General features: G+C 55.3%; 1 protein-coding gene across 1 annotated transcript in view; it reads left to right on the plus strand.

The window, feature by feature from the left end:
• COL13A1 (collagen type XIII alpha 1 chain) overlaps positions 1-15,658 on the plus strand; it is a 117,051-nt gene that overhangs the window by 89,916 nt on the left and 11,477 nt on the right. The window contains exons 23-33 of the mRNA XM_058671916.1: positions 1,094-1,147; positions 2,635-2,703; positions 3,504-3,527; positions 4,408-4,470; positions 5,178-5,222; positions 5,531-5,683; positions 6,713-6,757; positions 9,107-9,148; positions 9,847-9,873; positions 10,710-10,790; positions 13,770-13,805. Coding sequence (XP_058527899.1) covers positions 1,094-1,147; positions 2,635-2,703; positions 3,504-3,527; positions 4,408-4,470; positions 5,178-5,222; positions 5,531-5,683; positions 6,713-6,757; positions 9,107-9,148; positions 9,847-9,873; positions 10,710-10,790; positions 13,770-13,805 — 639 coding nt within the window. The remainder of the gene's footprint in view (positions 1-1,093; positions 1,148-2,634; positions 2,704-3,503; positions 3,528-4,407; positions 4,471-5,177; positions 5,223-5,530; positions 5,684-6,712; positions 6,758-9,106; positions 9,149-9,846; positions 9,874-10,709; positions 10,791-13,769; positions 13,806-15,658) is intronic.

Genomic DNA, 15,658 nt, shown 5'->3' on the forward strand with positions numbered 1-15,658 from the left:
AAGCAGCTACCTTCCATGTTGCCCAGTTTGCTTCAGTAGCACATCCTCTACTTCTCTCCCCAAATGGCCACAACAGCTGGAGCTGGGCTAAGCCAGAGCCGGGAGCCTGGGACTCCATGCAGGTCTCCCAATGGGCTGTAGGATCCCAAGTATTGGGGCATTCTCTACTGCCTTCCTAGGTACATTAGCAGGGAGTGGATTGAACGCAGAGCAGGTGGACACCAGATGGCACCTCTGATATAGGATGCCAGAATTGTAAGCAGTGGTTTAAATCTGCTGCACCATGAGACGGGTACCCCATGAATGAGTTGGTTTGAGGCAGTGCACTCCTCAATAGTGCACTTCCCCTACACAGGTTGCAGGGAAGCTCCTCACAGCCTGTCCATCCACAACCAAGCAGATGGAACAAACCCACAGTTCCCAGGGGTACAGCATAGGGATCTGTGAGAGCCTGGGAGGAAGCCAGATGAAGTAGCAAAAGGGCCTCAGGCTACCCTCATGTGACTGGAGCTCCCCAGCCTGAGCCCCAGCCTTGTCAAGGCAGTCCTGCCACCCAGGCTCACCCCTACAGGGCATCTGGCTTATCTAGTCACTGCCATGTTGCATCCTGAGATAATAGAGAGCAATCTAGAAGGCTGTGTTTCCAAGCGCACATGCACTGAGCAGGTGCAGGGCCTTTCTGCTTCTCCCCATTGCTCAGGCAGGGACTGAGACTGTCTCTTCTCAACCACTGCGAGTTCCCAAATGACCTGCTCCCCGCCTTCGACAAGTCATGCTGGTGACAGTGCACAGTATAGGTGGGGCTGCAGCAGCAGTGGCCATGTGTGCTGACCAAGGATAGAGAGGCTGGCAGGGCATGTTTACTCCAGAGGATGGCACAAAGCTCAGGAGGAAAGGAAGTAGCAAGGAAGGCTTCCAGAGGAGGTGAGACCCAGGCTGGGCCCAGGGTTGAGCTGGATCAGATTTGTGGGACAGTTGGGAGCTAGTAGAAGCCAGCTGGGAGGGAAGGAAAGACATCCAGACCACGAGCGATGAGACCAGCTTGCCCCAGCTGCCCTGCATGCCCTTATCTCATCTCTGTTCTCTTGCCCAGGGAGAAGCAGGTGTCATTGGCCAGGCGGGGCCCCCAGGACAGCCAGGAGAAAAGGTGAGAGTTCCCACAACTAAGAGTTGCAGAAAGTCAAGTCAGCTGGAAGCCACGCCCCTGCTCAGAGAACCTGTGTGGGCCATCCCTAGGGCTGTGGACATGAGCACTGGCCTCCAGCTCTCCTGGCTGGGTTGGGCTTTAGAAAGCCACCTCATGCGAGAGCAGGTGTGCACAGCCTAGCCCAGGAATGGGATATTTGGAGTGACCCAGAGCCCTGGCTCCCGGCAGTTTCCCCAGCCTCTGGTCCAGGTGGGATTCTCACTTCTCTCCAGCCATGAGTGGCTACTGTGTCCCTCACAGGCACACCGAGACTTAAGTGTCTTGTGGGGAGAGGTGGGGGAATTGGGAAGGCAGTTTAGCTGGAGGTAGCAGCAGCTTCACATTCCATGATCTGCTAACTGCAGGGCCACCAGTGAACCCAAACTTTTGTTTTTCCTTAATTCTTACTATCTTATTTTAAAGGATCTTCAATTGGTAACATTACCCCCAGAAACATTGAAACTGTAGTTGATTTGTCTCAGTTTCATCTGTTCCGTGCCCCTCTGTCCTATTTGCACCAGGAACAAATGCCCCTCTTCTGGAGGATTGGGTATCCCCACGCCAGTGTCCTCCTAAAACCATACCTGCCCCCCACCCACATTTAGTTAGAGTCTTTTACAAATAAGGTGAACTCCAAAAGAACTTGAGGATCTCCATGACAGTTATCCACCAGCCAGGCCCTGGGCAAAATGCGAGGGTTCCTGATAACCTGAGCAGAATACACATAAAGAAAGCGAGGGTGGAGGCCCCAGTCCCAAGCAGGTAGCTGACTTAGGGGACTAGGGAGAGATGGCCAGAGGACAGAGGATGGCAATTAATCCAGGACAGAGAGAACAGCATGCAGGTGGAGATGGCAGGGAGCCCAGAGGACCCCGGGCGAGGGGAACATGGCAGGTGACAGCCTTGGCTTCCTGGAGAGGTAGAATCTGCTCCTCCGTGAGAAGAGGTCAATGGGCTGTTGTCCGAGCCCAGATGAGACTCCCACTCTCACGCCATAGCCCTAACATGTGACACAGCTGGAGACATCAGGTGCCCCATCCCCAGGTCTATCAGCCCAGCTCACTCCGATTGTGCCCTACAACCCAGCCCAGGGCAGCTGGGGAGCAAGGCCCACACCTATCTTACCCAGAGCCACAGCATCATTTAGCTCCTGGGGTCTGGAGGGCAACGGGTAAGGCCCCAAGTTGGGGGCTGCCATGGCCACTGTGATTGGTGTTGTGCAGACCCAACCCGTCTACACTGCTCCATGGGAGGTGTCTCCATTCTGCAATACCTCATTGCATCTCCTGAGTGGTCGGGCTCCTAGCCAGGGACCCCTTTCAGCTGCTCAGGATGCCCTGTGTGCAGGCAGGTGCAGCCAGTGGGAGCTGCAGATTCTACAGGAGAGGGAGTAGGCAGCTCTCAGGCCCCTCACTCAGCTCTGGGGTGAGCACTGGTTTGCCTTGCAGGGTTCCAAGGGAGAGCCAGGGAAAGGCGAGATGGTGGATTACAATGGCAACATCAGTGAGGCACTCCAGGTAAGGGGGGATCCCCCAGAGGTGAGAGGTCTGTGGAGAGGGTGCTGCTGGTCCTCAGTGTAGCTGATGGCCAGGAGAGGGCCCGCCCTTAATGTCACTCCTCCAGCCTCTTGCTGCGCAGCCTTCAGGCTAGTGAACCCTGTCACTGGGTGTCCAGGAAGCCTAGATTTCTGTCCTAGCCTGGCTTGCCAGCTATCCTGGCCCTGGAAGCCACCTGGCATCCTGCAGGGTGCCAACCCACACAGGGCTCACAAGCCTTACTTATGCCAATCACAAACCCACTCACGCAAGGTAGTCTGTCTTCCTGCAAAGCACCCCTTTTTGGCATCAGTGGAATCCTTTCTCAAGCTCACGAGCTCTCCACCTTTTAGGCTAGGTTTCTCCACCTGGGCAGTGGTGAGAGTGGAAGGTGGATAGGCTGGGCACTAGCTGAGTAGTCCTGTGCTTCCAGATAGGAATGAATGCCCCCTGGAGGACAAAATCGCCCTTGGTACATTTATGATCCAATTCCCTAGGTGTAAGATTCCTGTCCCAAAGCCAGCAGCCATCCCAACAAACATCCTGTATGTGGCTACGCTGAGTCTTTTTAGACCTTGACATTGGCTTGTGGAAGAAGAGGGAAAACCAGGGAGGGGGGGATCCGGCAGAGTAGATGATGCAGGGTGGGCGGGCAGCTGAGCCAGTGCTGGGTGATCTCTGGGCAGGGGAAGCAGGAAGTGAGGCTCTCCCACCTCAGGCTGCTTGGAGGGCTCTGTCCCACCAAGGGGACCCTGGCTCACTGAGTGCTGTTGCTTTTTCAGGAGATCCGCACACTGGCCTTGATGGTAAGTCCTCCCCTCTTCCTCGCTTTCCCAGGGACTCGGGGCTGGCAGCCAGGGAGGGCAGCATGGAGGCAAGAACTAACATCCCAGGGCTGGCAAATTCAGAACCAGTCACCCCACTGTATGTCACACCCCAGTCCCAGATGGATCATCCGTAAGCTTTGCTGAGGGACACTCACATATATCATTGGAAATAAAACATGCCTGGAGACATTCTCCTCTTAAAATTGACTGAGGTCCAGTGCCATGTGCCCATTTCAGGAGAGTGTGGACACAGGTACGCCCACCCTGGTCACTCCAGAGAGTCCCTGTGGGCTGCTCAGCAGTCAGGGCTACAGCCACCCACAGCCTAGGCCACCACTGTGGTGCCTCTTGTCACTGCAGATGGACTGCGCCCTCTGCAGAGTCTCGTGGGACGGACTGATGCCCCATGGAGCTTCTCTGGCTCCCACTGCTGTGTCTGAGATGCAGCTGTATCCCTTCCTTGAAGTGTCAGAGTTCTGTCCCCAGGTCCCTGTCACATGGACACACCGCACCTTCTCCCATTGACAAATACCTGCGTGGTTTGCGGGATGCATTTCTGATTCACCTCCTGGGGGCCCCCAGAGCTTCTAGGGGTATTCTTGAGTGAGGATGAGGAGCAAGAAGCTGCTGGCCACAGCTGTCAGGCTTCTCTTGGCTTCACCCTCAAACACATTTCCCGCTCACTTGCTGGCACATTGGCGTCCCCATGACGTTTTCTTTGCAATCACAAGTTCCTAGCCCTGAAGGCATGTATGATGTAGCTGATCCCCTAGGCCAGCCCCACCATCAGCCCTCTGTACAGGACCACCCTGCTCAGCTACAGGGTTCTCCCAATTGTGTTTGCTCTTTCTCTCCTCAGGGTCCTCCTGGTCTTCCTGGGCAGATCGGTCCACCCGGAGCTCCAGGGACCCCAGGCCAGAAGGTGAGGCCAGACTCAGCCTGGAGCACAACCCCACTCACCCACCTGAACCCTACCCTGCCCTGTCATCCACCCAGGCCCCACATCCCACTGTGCTCCCACCACAGCCTCCTTCCTGGCTACCCCCTGCCTTCACCCTCTGCTGTGATGTTTCTAGGCGAGGAAGCGTGGCATTTGAGCCCATGTCTAGGCAGTTCTGTGTTCTGTCCTCTGCTCAGAATGTCAGGATGCCCCCTTCCCTGCAAGTCACCTTACCTGGAAAGTCCAACCTTTCCAGGCCTTTGTCAGCCTTTCAAGCCCAACTCAAAGGCCGCCTCCTCCTAGAAGCTGCCCCTAATCTAGCACCTCCCTTCCCTCCCTGCAGCAGCACCTCCAGCATTTCCTCCCAAGCCTCCCAGCCTGACCTAAGAAGGGAACGGGTGGGTGTGCAGGTGAGGGTGCTGTCCATGGTGTCTGGATTCAAGCTGACGGGGAGCCTGGACTGTTCAGGGCTTTCTGAAACAGCAGGTGGGCCAGGGGTGGGCGGGACCTGGACACAACTCCTGGTTCCCCAGGGTCAACCATCCCAGGAGCCTTGGCTACATGCCTCTGTCGCCAGCCCACAGTGAAAATGGTGCAGGCGAGTACAGCTAAGCACAGGGGCCTCCTGGCCCACGGGCAGTGCTGTGTCTGCCCTGCGTGAGGCTTACGTGTATTTATTCTGGCCACAGGGGGAGATTGGACTACCAGGCCCTCCAGGACATGATGGAGAAAAGGTGAGAACAGACCCTTCCAGACAATTCTATTCATTGGTCCTCAGCTGGGACTGGGCAGTTGGGGTGGGGGTGGGCAGGAAGGCTGTGGAACAGGCCCAGCTGTGAGTCCATGGCACAAGAAGGGGAGGAATGAGAGAGGGACCCACACTGCAAAGACCTAGCAGAGCCCCATCCCACAGGCTAAAGGAGAAACAGGTGGGTCAGGCTGGGAAGGGCTCCCCACCCCAATTCCAGTTTTTTCCATTCTCCTTGCTTCTCCTCTTTCCCTCATCTGTGTGTCTGAAAAATACTGTTGCTGTCTTCCCAAGGGACCTCGTGGCAAACCAGGAGATATGGGCCCCCCTGGTCCTCAAGGCCCCCCTGGAAAGGATGGACCTTCAGGAACGAAGGGAGTCACTGGGCCTCCAGGGAACCCAGGAGAGAAGGGAGAGAAAGGGGCGCCAGGCCCGGCAGGCTCACCGGTGAGTGCCAGGGCTGCTGGCTCTTGTGCATGGCCCACACATGTAATGCCAGCTCTGCACGGCCCCAGTGGCTGCCCAGAGCCATCAGCCAGGATTAGGAGTAGGGGCCCTGCTTGGTACCTGCCCACCAGGCCACCCTGGGAAGGCTAGAATCTCCTCAGGAGACCTAAGTCCTTGCTGTGACCTGGGGAAAGTCACTGACTAGGCTTAGTAGAACCTTCATTTGCTCATCTCTGAAATGGGGCAGTAACCCTTGGATACCTCTGGAGAGCATACAGGGGCCTCGCCCCGGGAAAAGGTGCATGTGCGAAAGAGGGGGCCTCAGCCCATCCCACAGGACAGCCTACTTGTCTCAGGAGCCTCCTTTGGGCTCCAGGGGCCTACACCTGTGCCCTGGGCTTGGGATAAGGAAGCCGTAGGCACATGCACAGTGGACACAGATGCTCAGCAGGATAGCTTTGAGCTTGACTAACAGAGAACTTTGCCAATCTGCAGGGTCTAGACGGCCCAACTGGGGAGAAAGGAGAACCAGGTGACCAGGGCAGGCCTGGAGCGACAGGATTGCCTGGCCCCATCGGGCTCCCGGGAGTTACAGTAAGGCGAGAGGGCTGGGCGGTAGGGGCACACGTGTGGGAGTGTTCTGCTCTGGTGTGTAACATTGGAACAACTCTCATCTTGTGATAGATGCTCTTTGTACAGCCGTGGTACTGGTCACCTGTAGCATGCTCAAGGGAGTGACATCCCATCACCTTTGCACATGCTCTGCACTGTGGCTTGAAACCAAGTCCCAGAGGCACCGCAGGAGGGTCCACACCAGGCACCAGCCTGACCTGTGAGCTGGAGGGTAGCGAGCCTTTCCAGCACCTGCCTCGGTCTGCTGTCCAACAATCACTCACCTCCCTGGGGTTGCTCTCTGCTGACAACCTAGAGACAGTCACGTTCCAACCCAGTTTGTCACAGATGTGAAGTATGTTTGTACCCAGACTCTCCAGGTACTGGCAGTCACAGTGTGGTGTTTTGTGCCCACAGGGAGAGAAAGGACAAGCTGGGGAGAAGGGCGACCCAGGAGCAGAGGTAGGTAGCTCTTCCCGTGGGGCCTTGTCTGACATCAGTCACTGCAGAATGCCCAGACTTCCTGTGCCTTGGGGTGGGACTGGCACCTGCCAGCCAAAGGCGAGTTCAGGAATCTGAGCATCTGCTGGCACTGCCGTGGCTGGGAACTGAACCCTGGGTATATTTCCAGGTTTCCTACCTTCCTGTATCTTTGCTAGCTTCTCATAGCCCTTGCCGTGTGTCTGGACTGTCCCTCTGGGCCCCCAGCTTCCCAGGGAATGAGCAGCAGAGTGGCAACCACTCAGGGAACCAAGTGAGGATGGGCCACCTGCTCAGGGTCTGAATCCCTTTGTCATGTGACTTCAGAAGGAGGCTTTCCAGATAGCGCCACTTGGAAAAGTGTATCTCTAGAAGGAAGAGGAGCATGGCAGAAGGAGAGGGGACTGGAAGGGAAGGTCACCAGGGTGTTGGTGACAGGGCCTGGGCAGCTACGGTCCTGTCTCCCAGCTAAGGAAGAGATCCCCCACACCCCTGGCTTCTGATACCCTTGATGTCAACCTATCTGGACTTAGTGAACAGCCCTGATACAGGATGTGTATATTGCTTTTTTAAAACTGGAGACTCTCTTACAAAAATTAGTCTAAATTAGCCTAAAAAATTAGATGTCTCCCGGAGCAGACATCTGGTTCCATGGTTGATCCACTGAGACATCTACATCCCATATCGATGCCTGTCTGGGAGCTCCAGCTCCACTTCCCATCCAGCTTCCTGCTGAAGTGCACCCTGGGAGGCACCAGCAGTGGCTTAAGTCCTTGGGCCCCACCACCAATGTGGGACCCCCAGATCAAATTCTAGGTTCCTGGCTTTGGCTTGGCCCAGCCCTGCTGTTGCATTCAGTGGGGGACTGAACCAGCAGGTTGCACATCTTTATGTATGTATCTACCTTTCAAATACAAAACTGTGTATAATTTTTAATGTTTCTCCTGGTGCCAGTGTTATGGTACAGCACATTAAGCCAACCCCTGCAATGTTGGCATTCCATATGAGAATATGGGCTAGGGTCCTGGCTACTCCATTTCCAATCCAGCTCCCTCTTGATGAGTTTGGAAAAGCAGCAGAACACAGCCCAGGCCCTTGGGCCCCTGCCAGACACGTGGAAGACTAGAACCAAGGGTGCTGGCTTTGGCTTTGGTTTGGCCCAGCTCTAGTTGTTGCTGCTGCCATTTGGAGAGTAAATTAGCAGGTGGAATGTCTCTGTCTCTCTCTCTCTTTCTTTCTCAATCTCTTTCCTCAAACTCCTCTTCTGTGACTCTGCCTTTCAAATACATTAAATAACTCTTTTGAAGCAAATGTTCCTCTGTAAGTATTCACCATAGAAGTTGGAGGAAACCTACATTTGTAACAAGAAGGAAAGGGTGGAATGTCTGGTGGTGCTAACATGAGCAGTGATAACAGTCACCACGCCTGAGCACCCTCCATGTGCCAAGTGCTACTGTCAGCCTTGGCTGTATAGCAGTTTATTTCCATTCCATCCAGTGAATAGCATGTCAGCTTTAAAAGGAGGCTTTTGGAGAACATGCACGAAGGAGATGAAAAAAGAACAGGAAGCCAGATTTTTCTTTGTGAACTTGTATGTGTATAAAATCTAAGTTTGCATATCTTCAGTCCTACTATATGCATCCTAAAAAAAGGAAAGGAAATAGAACAATAGGCAGATGTTAGCAGTGTTTTTCAGCTAGGTAAACCCAGAGTTGTGTTCTTTTTTCTCTCTTGCAGTTCTCTCTAATTTATAAAATATTGAATGAGCCTGTATTACTTTTACACTTGTGTGGTTCTAGGACCGTGAGTGTATGCACAGCCACAGGCCAATCCACATATTATTCACCCGTCATGAGAATTCAGCAACGTCCAGTAGAGTCTGTGGACATCATGTCCTCTGCAGGGAGGCCAGAGCAGACACAGCTGAAAGCCCTCAGTTCCAAAAGGCACCAGGGACTGCCTGCCTCCCAGTGCCCTGCGAGAGCTGCCCGCCTTGGCCATGGTGCAGGCCCTCCTAGCCCTAGGAAGCTGAGCAGGAAGGGCCCAGCTCAGAAGGGAGCAGAGTGACAAACGCAGACATGGGTGTCCATATTCAATAGACACTGACTGCATTAGGCACTGACTGCCATGCCCTTCTCTGTCTCTCCAACTGCTACCTGCCCTCAAGGGAAGTGGAGGCTGGTAGGTGTCCCAAGTTTCCAACCTGACTTGGGCCTCCCAGCTGGGAAAAGGTCCTATCCTCCTCTGGTCTGGCAGTTCCTTCACTGCATCCTGGCCATGTTAGGAGGGAAGCCCACCTGGAGTCTAACAGGGCTCCCTTTTGACTTTTAGGTTCCAGGGCCGCCAGGGCCAGAGGGTCCCCCAGGAGCTCCGGTAAGTTGGGAGAGCTTGTCAGCATTTCTGACTCCTGGGATTGGGTCCCTAGCATGCCCTCCCCCCGCAACCACTGGACCCCACCCCCACCTTAGGCAGTGATCACCTCGCTGTCCCTGTGCCCTTCCCTCCCAGGGGAAGTGCACTGTCACATGACACCAAGGTGCCCCTTGCCCTGGAGATTGTTGATAGGTTGGTTGACCGCCTGGCAGCCCTGGCACCCTTTGTCCCTAAGCTCTGCCCTATGTGGACTTAGCCCTTTGCTGCCAGGCCTCTGCTGCTCCCCTTCCTCCTGCCTGCACCTAGCCAACAGAAGCCCAGGGTGAAAATGGAAAATGACCTTTTCAACATGGTATCTGCTAGGGTTATAAGAATAGAACCATGAGCCTCCCTTTTGCAGGGCACCTAAAGGAACCTACCCCCCCCAAAAAAGCAAGCACCCAAACCCACAGATGCTGGTCACTCCTCTGCTTAGTTCACAGTCCCATGACACGGGGTGGCCCCTGGCATCACTGCTAGAAGTAGCAGGAGCAACTCTAATTATAACCAGCACTTGAACATTCCCTTATCACCTCAGGGTATTACCTCAAATCACTGCACAGCCCAAGCACTAGCTCCTTGGTGCTCAGCCTGTGGGCAAGAGTGTTAGCTGGAAATGCAGTTCTAATGCATCTGCTTTGTTCTGACTCCAATTGCAGGGACTCCAAGGTGTTCCTGGACCAAAGGTAAGAGGACGTTACATGACAGGTGCCACATGAGGGGGCGGGAGAGGGGCTGCATCTGTGACAGCAGGAAAGAGGGACAATGCTTCAGGGGCCCAGATAGTGTCACGTGAGCTCTAGTTGGAGGTGCAGTGAGGCCAGGTAGGAACCCCACAGGCCCTTAAACAGCCAGCATGGATACCTGGCATGCTTTGGATTCAGAATTTCCCCACCCATCAGCCCCATAGCATGGCAGTGGAGAAGTGCCTTCACCACCTTCTTGTCCCAGGTCCCTCACTAATTCTGAAGTGTCCAGGGAAGGTAGACAAGAACTTAATTCTGCCCAGGGCCAAGCCTACTGTACCCTGGCCAGATTCTCCCTGTCTCCCACATGCATTTTAAATGGGTTGAGCTGGAGACTGCTGGTGTGACCGTGTTCTGGCCTCCTGTCCCAGCATCCTCCAGGAGTCAGGATGCTCCCCCTGACTCCCTGGTGAGCCTTGGGGTGCTGTGGGTGACAACGGTTCTTAACATCTGCCAACAGATCCCTGCACAGCCGCAGGGCTCCTGCTTTGCAGACCCTGGCAGGAACTGCCCTGTGGGTTTGTCCTCACTCCACTTGTCGTGTTGCCCCTTTGTGGACCTTAAAGTTACCTCAGGGACACAGAGGATGCTTATCAAGGAAGTGACCACATAAGAACTAAGGGATTCTTGGCACCTCTAGCCCGGCCATCCCAACCCGGCCACCTCCACCCCTCCCCCTGACCTCACACAGCAGCAAGGCCCCTGGGCCTACAGAAGGCTGGAGGGAGTCGTCTGGGACACACCCTCCTCTGATCTCCTGGCTCCATTTCCTCCAGGGGGAAGCAGGACTGGACGGAGCAAAAGGCGAGAAGGGCGTCCAGGGCGAGAAAGGAGACCGAGGGCCCCTGGGACTGCCTGTGAGTATACCGCAGCTGGCAAGATACCTGGAGCGAGGCCCTGGTGGCCCTGGGGTGCTGGGTGGGCACTGGAGAGGGCTCTGAAGCTCTTTGAGGCTCCAATTCCCCAACTTGGGCAGGCCTATAAGCCCTGTTGCTCTCCTACCCCGATCCTGGTGTTGGAGGAATGGGAAGTGACCTAAGTCAGGGCTACCCCAAGTGGCTCAACCCCAAATGTGCCAGATTTCAGGGCTCAACAAGTCTGATGCCCAGGGCAGGCATGGAAGCTGGGGAACCATGGAGTCTTGGGGATTATCCACCCACTCCTGTTTTCTCTGAAGTGTTCCCAGAGAACCCCACTCTTTCTCTCTTCAGCATGGGCCACAGCAGAGAAACACACCAAAAAGTCAGACTCTGTGACCCCCACAGGCTGAGTCCACTCCTGGCCTAGAGATCTTAGGTCTCAGCGCCCCTCCCCCTGGTGAGCAGCAGCTGCATTTCCAGAGGTGGCAAGGCCCTTGACCTTGGCTTCCACTCCCTCACTACTGCTGAGCCGGGGACTTCTGATTTGTTCCCAAGTCGTCATGGTCCAGAAAGCCCTAGAGAGGGAAGGGTTAGCCAGGCCGGGCCAGGGGCTGTCTTCCACCTGGCCAAGAGCTCCTTCCAGCCACCCAGCTCAAAGCCAACCCCTGCTCTGCATAGACATACAGAACCAGGGGATAATAGGAGACCCAACTACCCTGGCCAGGCAGAGGCTGACTCAGGCCTGTAATCGCAGAAACCAGACAGCTAAGTGTAGAGTTTCACCCTCACCCTATGCCTCGTTAGAGCGCAGAATGCAGGAATAGTTAACTTGTAAAACTGGTTCACTCAACAGACTACGTAACACTGATGACTTGAGTAGGCACTGTTCCGTGTCTTGGACTGTTTCCAGAAGGACCCAGTACTGTTCACTATTCTGTTCAAGAGTCTTCCAAGCCCTACCTAACCCCCCAAGTACCTTCTGTAAGGCACCCCCATCATCCTAGTGATCACTGGAAGATTCATTCAGGAGCTGCGTGCAAAAGGTACAAGCAAGTAAGACCAGCAGAGGTTGTGCCGGGGCAGACGGTGTCCCCAGCTTGTGTGTCAGTAGGGGCATGGGTGCAGAGAAATGGTTTTTTCCTACTTAAGGAAACAGAACAAGCAGATGACAGCTCCTGGGAGCTTCAGAGGACCATAGTAAATGGTAGGAACTAGGGTGACCCAGGGAACCAGGTGTTCCTTCTGCAAGCAGCAGCTCCTTCTCAGCTCTGCTGGTTCTTGCCTTGGAACAAGGACCTACACCCCTGGAAATTCTCCCCACTTTCTAGCATGAGAGCAAAAACGATTTGCCATATGGTCAATCACATACACTGGATCAGAGGCTCAGATATGACCCAAGAGCCCATGCCCTCCGCTCCGGGACTCCCAGTGGTGACACTGCACAGACAACACGTGTGTGGGCATTGAGTTGAAGTTGCCCTGCACGCTCTATTCCACGTGGTGCAGCCCTGCTTTCCCATCCCGCTGAGCCTATCTGCCTATCTGCCCATCTGCCCTACAGATGTGGTTCTCCGTATCGGGTGCACCCTGGGATCCAAACGTATGAGAAGCTCAAGGGATGAGGGAAAGTGGAAAAGATGTGCTTATTCTAGCACAATAGGTTTTGGAAATCTACACACAGTTCCCTCATTGTACACATTTAGTTTGGACTTCTTATAGACTCCCTTGGGTCGTTAGTTGGTCCCTGCTCTTGGAAACATCAGTTGAAGCAGTCCAGGCTGGAGCTTAAGCATCTCGATCCTTGCGTAACGTCCATCCCAGGAGACGCTAGTGTGCAGCCAGCGTTAGGAACCACAGGCCACTCACCTGGTGAGCAGAGCTCAGCCTCAGCATTGCAGGGTCCAAGAGCTGAGAACCAAGGCCCTTGCAGAACCATTCAAGCCACACCCTCTCTCCAGAAGAAAGCAGTCCGTTCTTCAGGGCATCCCCTCAATCCGCCGCTCCCTGGCCTCTGTTGGAAGCAACTCTCAAGAGCTCCATCCTTACTGGCTCAAGCCTCTGCTGCTGCCTTCCACCTCCTTGTTAAGTTGGTATCTTCAGTCAGTTCTCCCCTAGCTTTCCCATAGGCACAGCTTTGTAAGCCAGGATTGCAGCTGGAGTCCATTCCCAGTAAGTGTGCCTCACACAGCCAGGAGTAAGGATGCTGGGGAGCAAAAGGCTTACCCATCTGCTTGTGGAGGAGGAGAAGGGAGGTGGCCTTAGGACCCATGTCCCCATGGACTGACCCCAAAGCCTCTGTCCCTAAAGGGGCCTTGTGGGCAGCTCGGGGAGGGGCTGAGCTATTGATGAGCTCTGCACACTGGTATGTGCGGAGTAGCAGGCATCCTTCACTCAGGACCTTCCACCTGCTGGCGTGAGCATAGCCAGCCCCCACCTAGGTTGCACAAGCTGATGGTGGAAGGCAGGGCTGAGTCCCTCAGGGGTTGCGAGCATGGCCCTGTCTCAACAAGGTATGCAGAGAAACAAGGGAGCCCACCCTCACCTGGGGCCCCACCCTCACCTGGATCCCCTCCACATAACAGCCACCCACCCCCATCCCTGTCTCAGGATCTGGTCCCGACTCCTCTCCTTTGTGAGTTCCTCTGCCAGAGGAGCCACCAAAGGCCCTTGGGGGCAGGAGGGGGCTTCTCAAGGAGGACAAAGCCCAGCAGGGTGCGAGGGGCGTGGAGGGTCAGAGTGGCCGTCTGCTCAGGTCCCCATGCCACCCACCCAGCGGCCGGCCGCTGCCTGTGGTGTCTCCGTGTTCTTGTTGGTGTGCCTGTCCTCCGAGCTTGTCCCTCCCGTGGTGTTTGATGGCCGGCGTTTGTGTCTGTCCGGAGTCACTGCTTTACTCACCTCTTCCCTCCTGTTCTTCCCTTTCTCCACATCCCGTACCTCCCTCCCCCTTCTTTTGGCCACACTGTGCCCTTCGTCCAGGGAGCGTCAGGTTTGGACGGCAGGCCTGGGCCACCGGTGAGTGTCACATCTCCATCACCCCCTGCCCCATACCCCGCCTGTGGTCCCTCTTGTCTTCCCGCTGTGGCCTCATTTTCCCTCTGAGTCTGGCCTTGTCCCTACCCCCAAACCTCAGAAGGGTCCCATGCTATGTTCTGGATCCACAGCATGTAGCATACTATGGTGGGGATGAGAGGGGATGCTGAGATCTGCCAGAGGCAGGAGGGGAGGGCAGCTCTGTCAGGCCCCGAGAGCTTAGCTTGGCCAATCAGGCCACAGTGTCACCCCAACAAGCACAACAGTGTCAGTACATCATACAGGATCATGTCCATGCTGTGAGCTGTGTCCATCTGCTGTGCAGCCCATGAGGCTTTCTACACAGAGTGGGCTGCACAGAGTGGGGACAGCATTGCAGGTTGAGGGCAGGCAGAGCATGGAAAAGCAGGGTGAGCCTCAGCACAGCATCCTATGGGCACATTACAGCCACACCCAACCAGAGCTGTATCCCAGAATGAGTGAGCACATAGGGTGCTTTTTTCCCCCATTCCTTCTGATTGTAGAAAACAGACACCCCCTGCTCCTGACTCAGCATTCGGCTCCTCTGCCGGTGACAGGCAACAGCAACCTGGGGAACACACCCTCCCTGCCACCTCCCAGGCCCTTTACTGGGACCCCCTCGCTTCTCTACCCGGCTGCATGGGATTGCCAGAGCCATAGAACTGCTGGCTGCAGCCTGTGTGACCAGTGCTGTAGCAGGGCTCACCCATCCAGACCTGGGAGGCTGGACTCTCCTGCTCAGCAGCATTGCCCCTCACGCCCACAGACAAAAAGTGCCCAGGGCCAGCCCACAAGGCAAGATGCTCATGATCTGGCTGGCACGACACTCAAGGGCAATAGGACATGCAGACAGGGTGGAAGGGTGTGTTGTCATCTAGCTCCAGAAGACCTTCCCAGGGGGGTGCTGGGGCAGGAGAGCAGCTCACCAGTGATTCCAGTCATTAGGAGTCAGAGAAGGACCAGGAGTGAGCCCCAGCAAGGTCTTATCCTACTGAATGCCCTCAAGAAGAGGAGGAGGCAGCACCTGCTAGAGGTGATCTTTTTGTGGAGCCCCTCCTTCCTTGGGTTACTGCGGTTAGCATTACAGACTTTTGCACATCGAGAATTTTTCAGGCATTCTGTGACTTTGTGCCTTCAGCAGTGCCTCCCCGGCCCTCCCATGGTCCCCTCACCTGGCCCACATGGCCCAGGAGCTGGGTCAGGGCTGGGCTGGGCTAAGTCTGTCTTGGACACAGAAGAGCAGTGCACATCCATGTGTTCTGTTCACTTGGACTTGAGATTTGATTTTTCTCATAAAATCCAGAACCTATCTTTAAAGGAAGATGTCTGGGGAGACCAGTTATGCACTGCCAATGTCATAACCTTCCACTGGGAACTTCTTGGGCGTCAGGTGCAGCACCAGATGCTGGCATGCATCCAGACCTATAATCCTGGCAGTGGCCTAGGTGGTAGGTGCACATGTTCCCAACCTGAGTTCACAGAGGGAAAAGCTGACACTCAAACAGGTTGAGGAACCTCCCCACAGCAAGGCCAAGGCCGTCCTCGAACATGGGGGTTTGGCCTTTCTCCCCACCTCAGTGCTGCTCTCAGCAATGCTCACGGCTTCCCTCTCACCTTGTGGCTGCAAAGAGGCACAGGCACATCTCCTTGCCTTTGGTTTCCATGGCAAGTAAGCGAGCACTTTGCCACTTGTCAACGCTGTACATGGAGCCCCACAGCCCAAATCTACACCCCATGTTGTGCTCAGAGTAATTGGAGACTCAAACAAATACTGGGTCCAGTCAGGCTGCTCACAGGGAGCTGGGAAGATGTGG

The sequence above is a fragment of the Ochotona princeps genome, chromosome 13 (genome assembly GCF_030435755.1).
Source record: "Ochotona princeps isolate mOchPri1 chromosome 13, mOchPri1.hap1, whole genome shotgun sequence".
Classification (NCBI taxonomy): Eukaryota; Metazoa; Chordata; class Mammalia; order Lagomorpha; family Ochotonidae; genus Ochotona; species Ochotona princeps.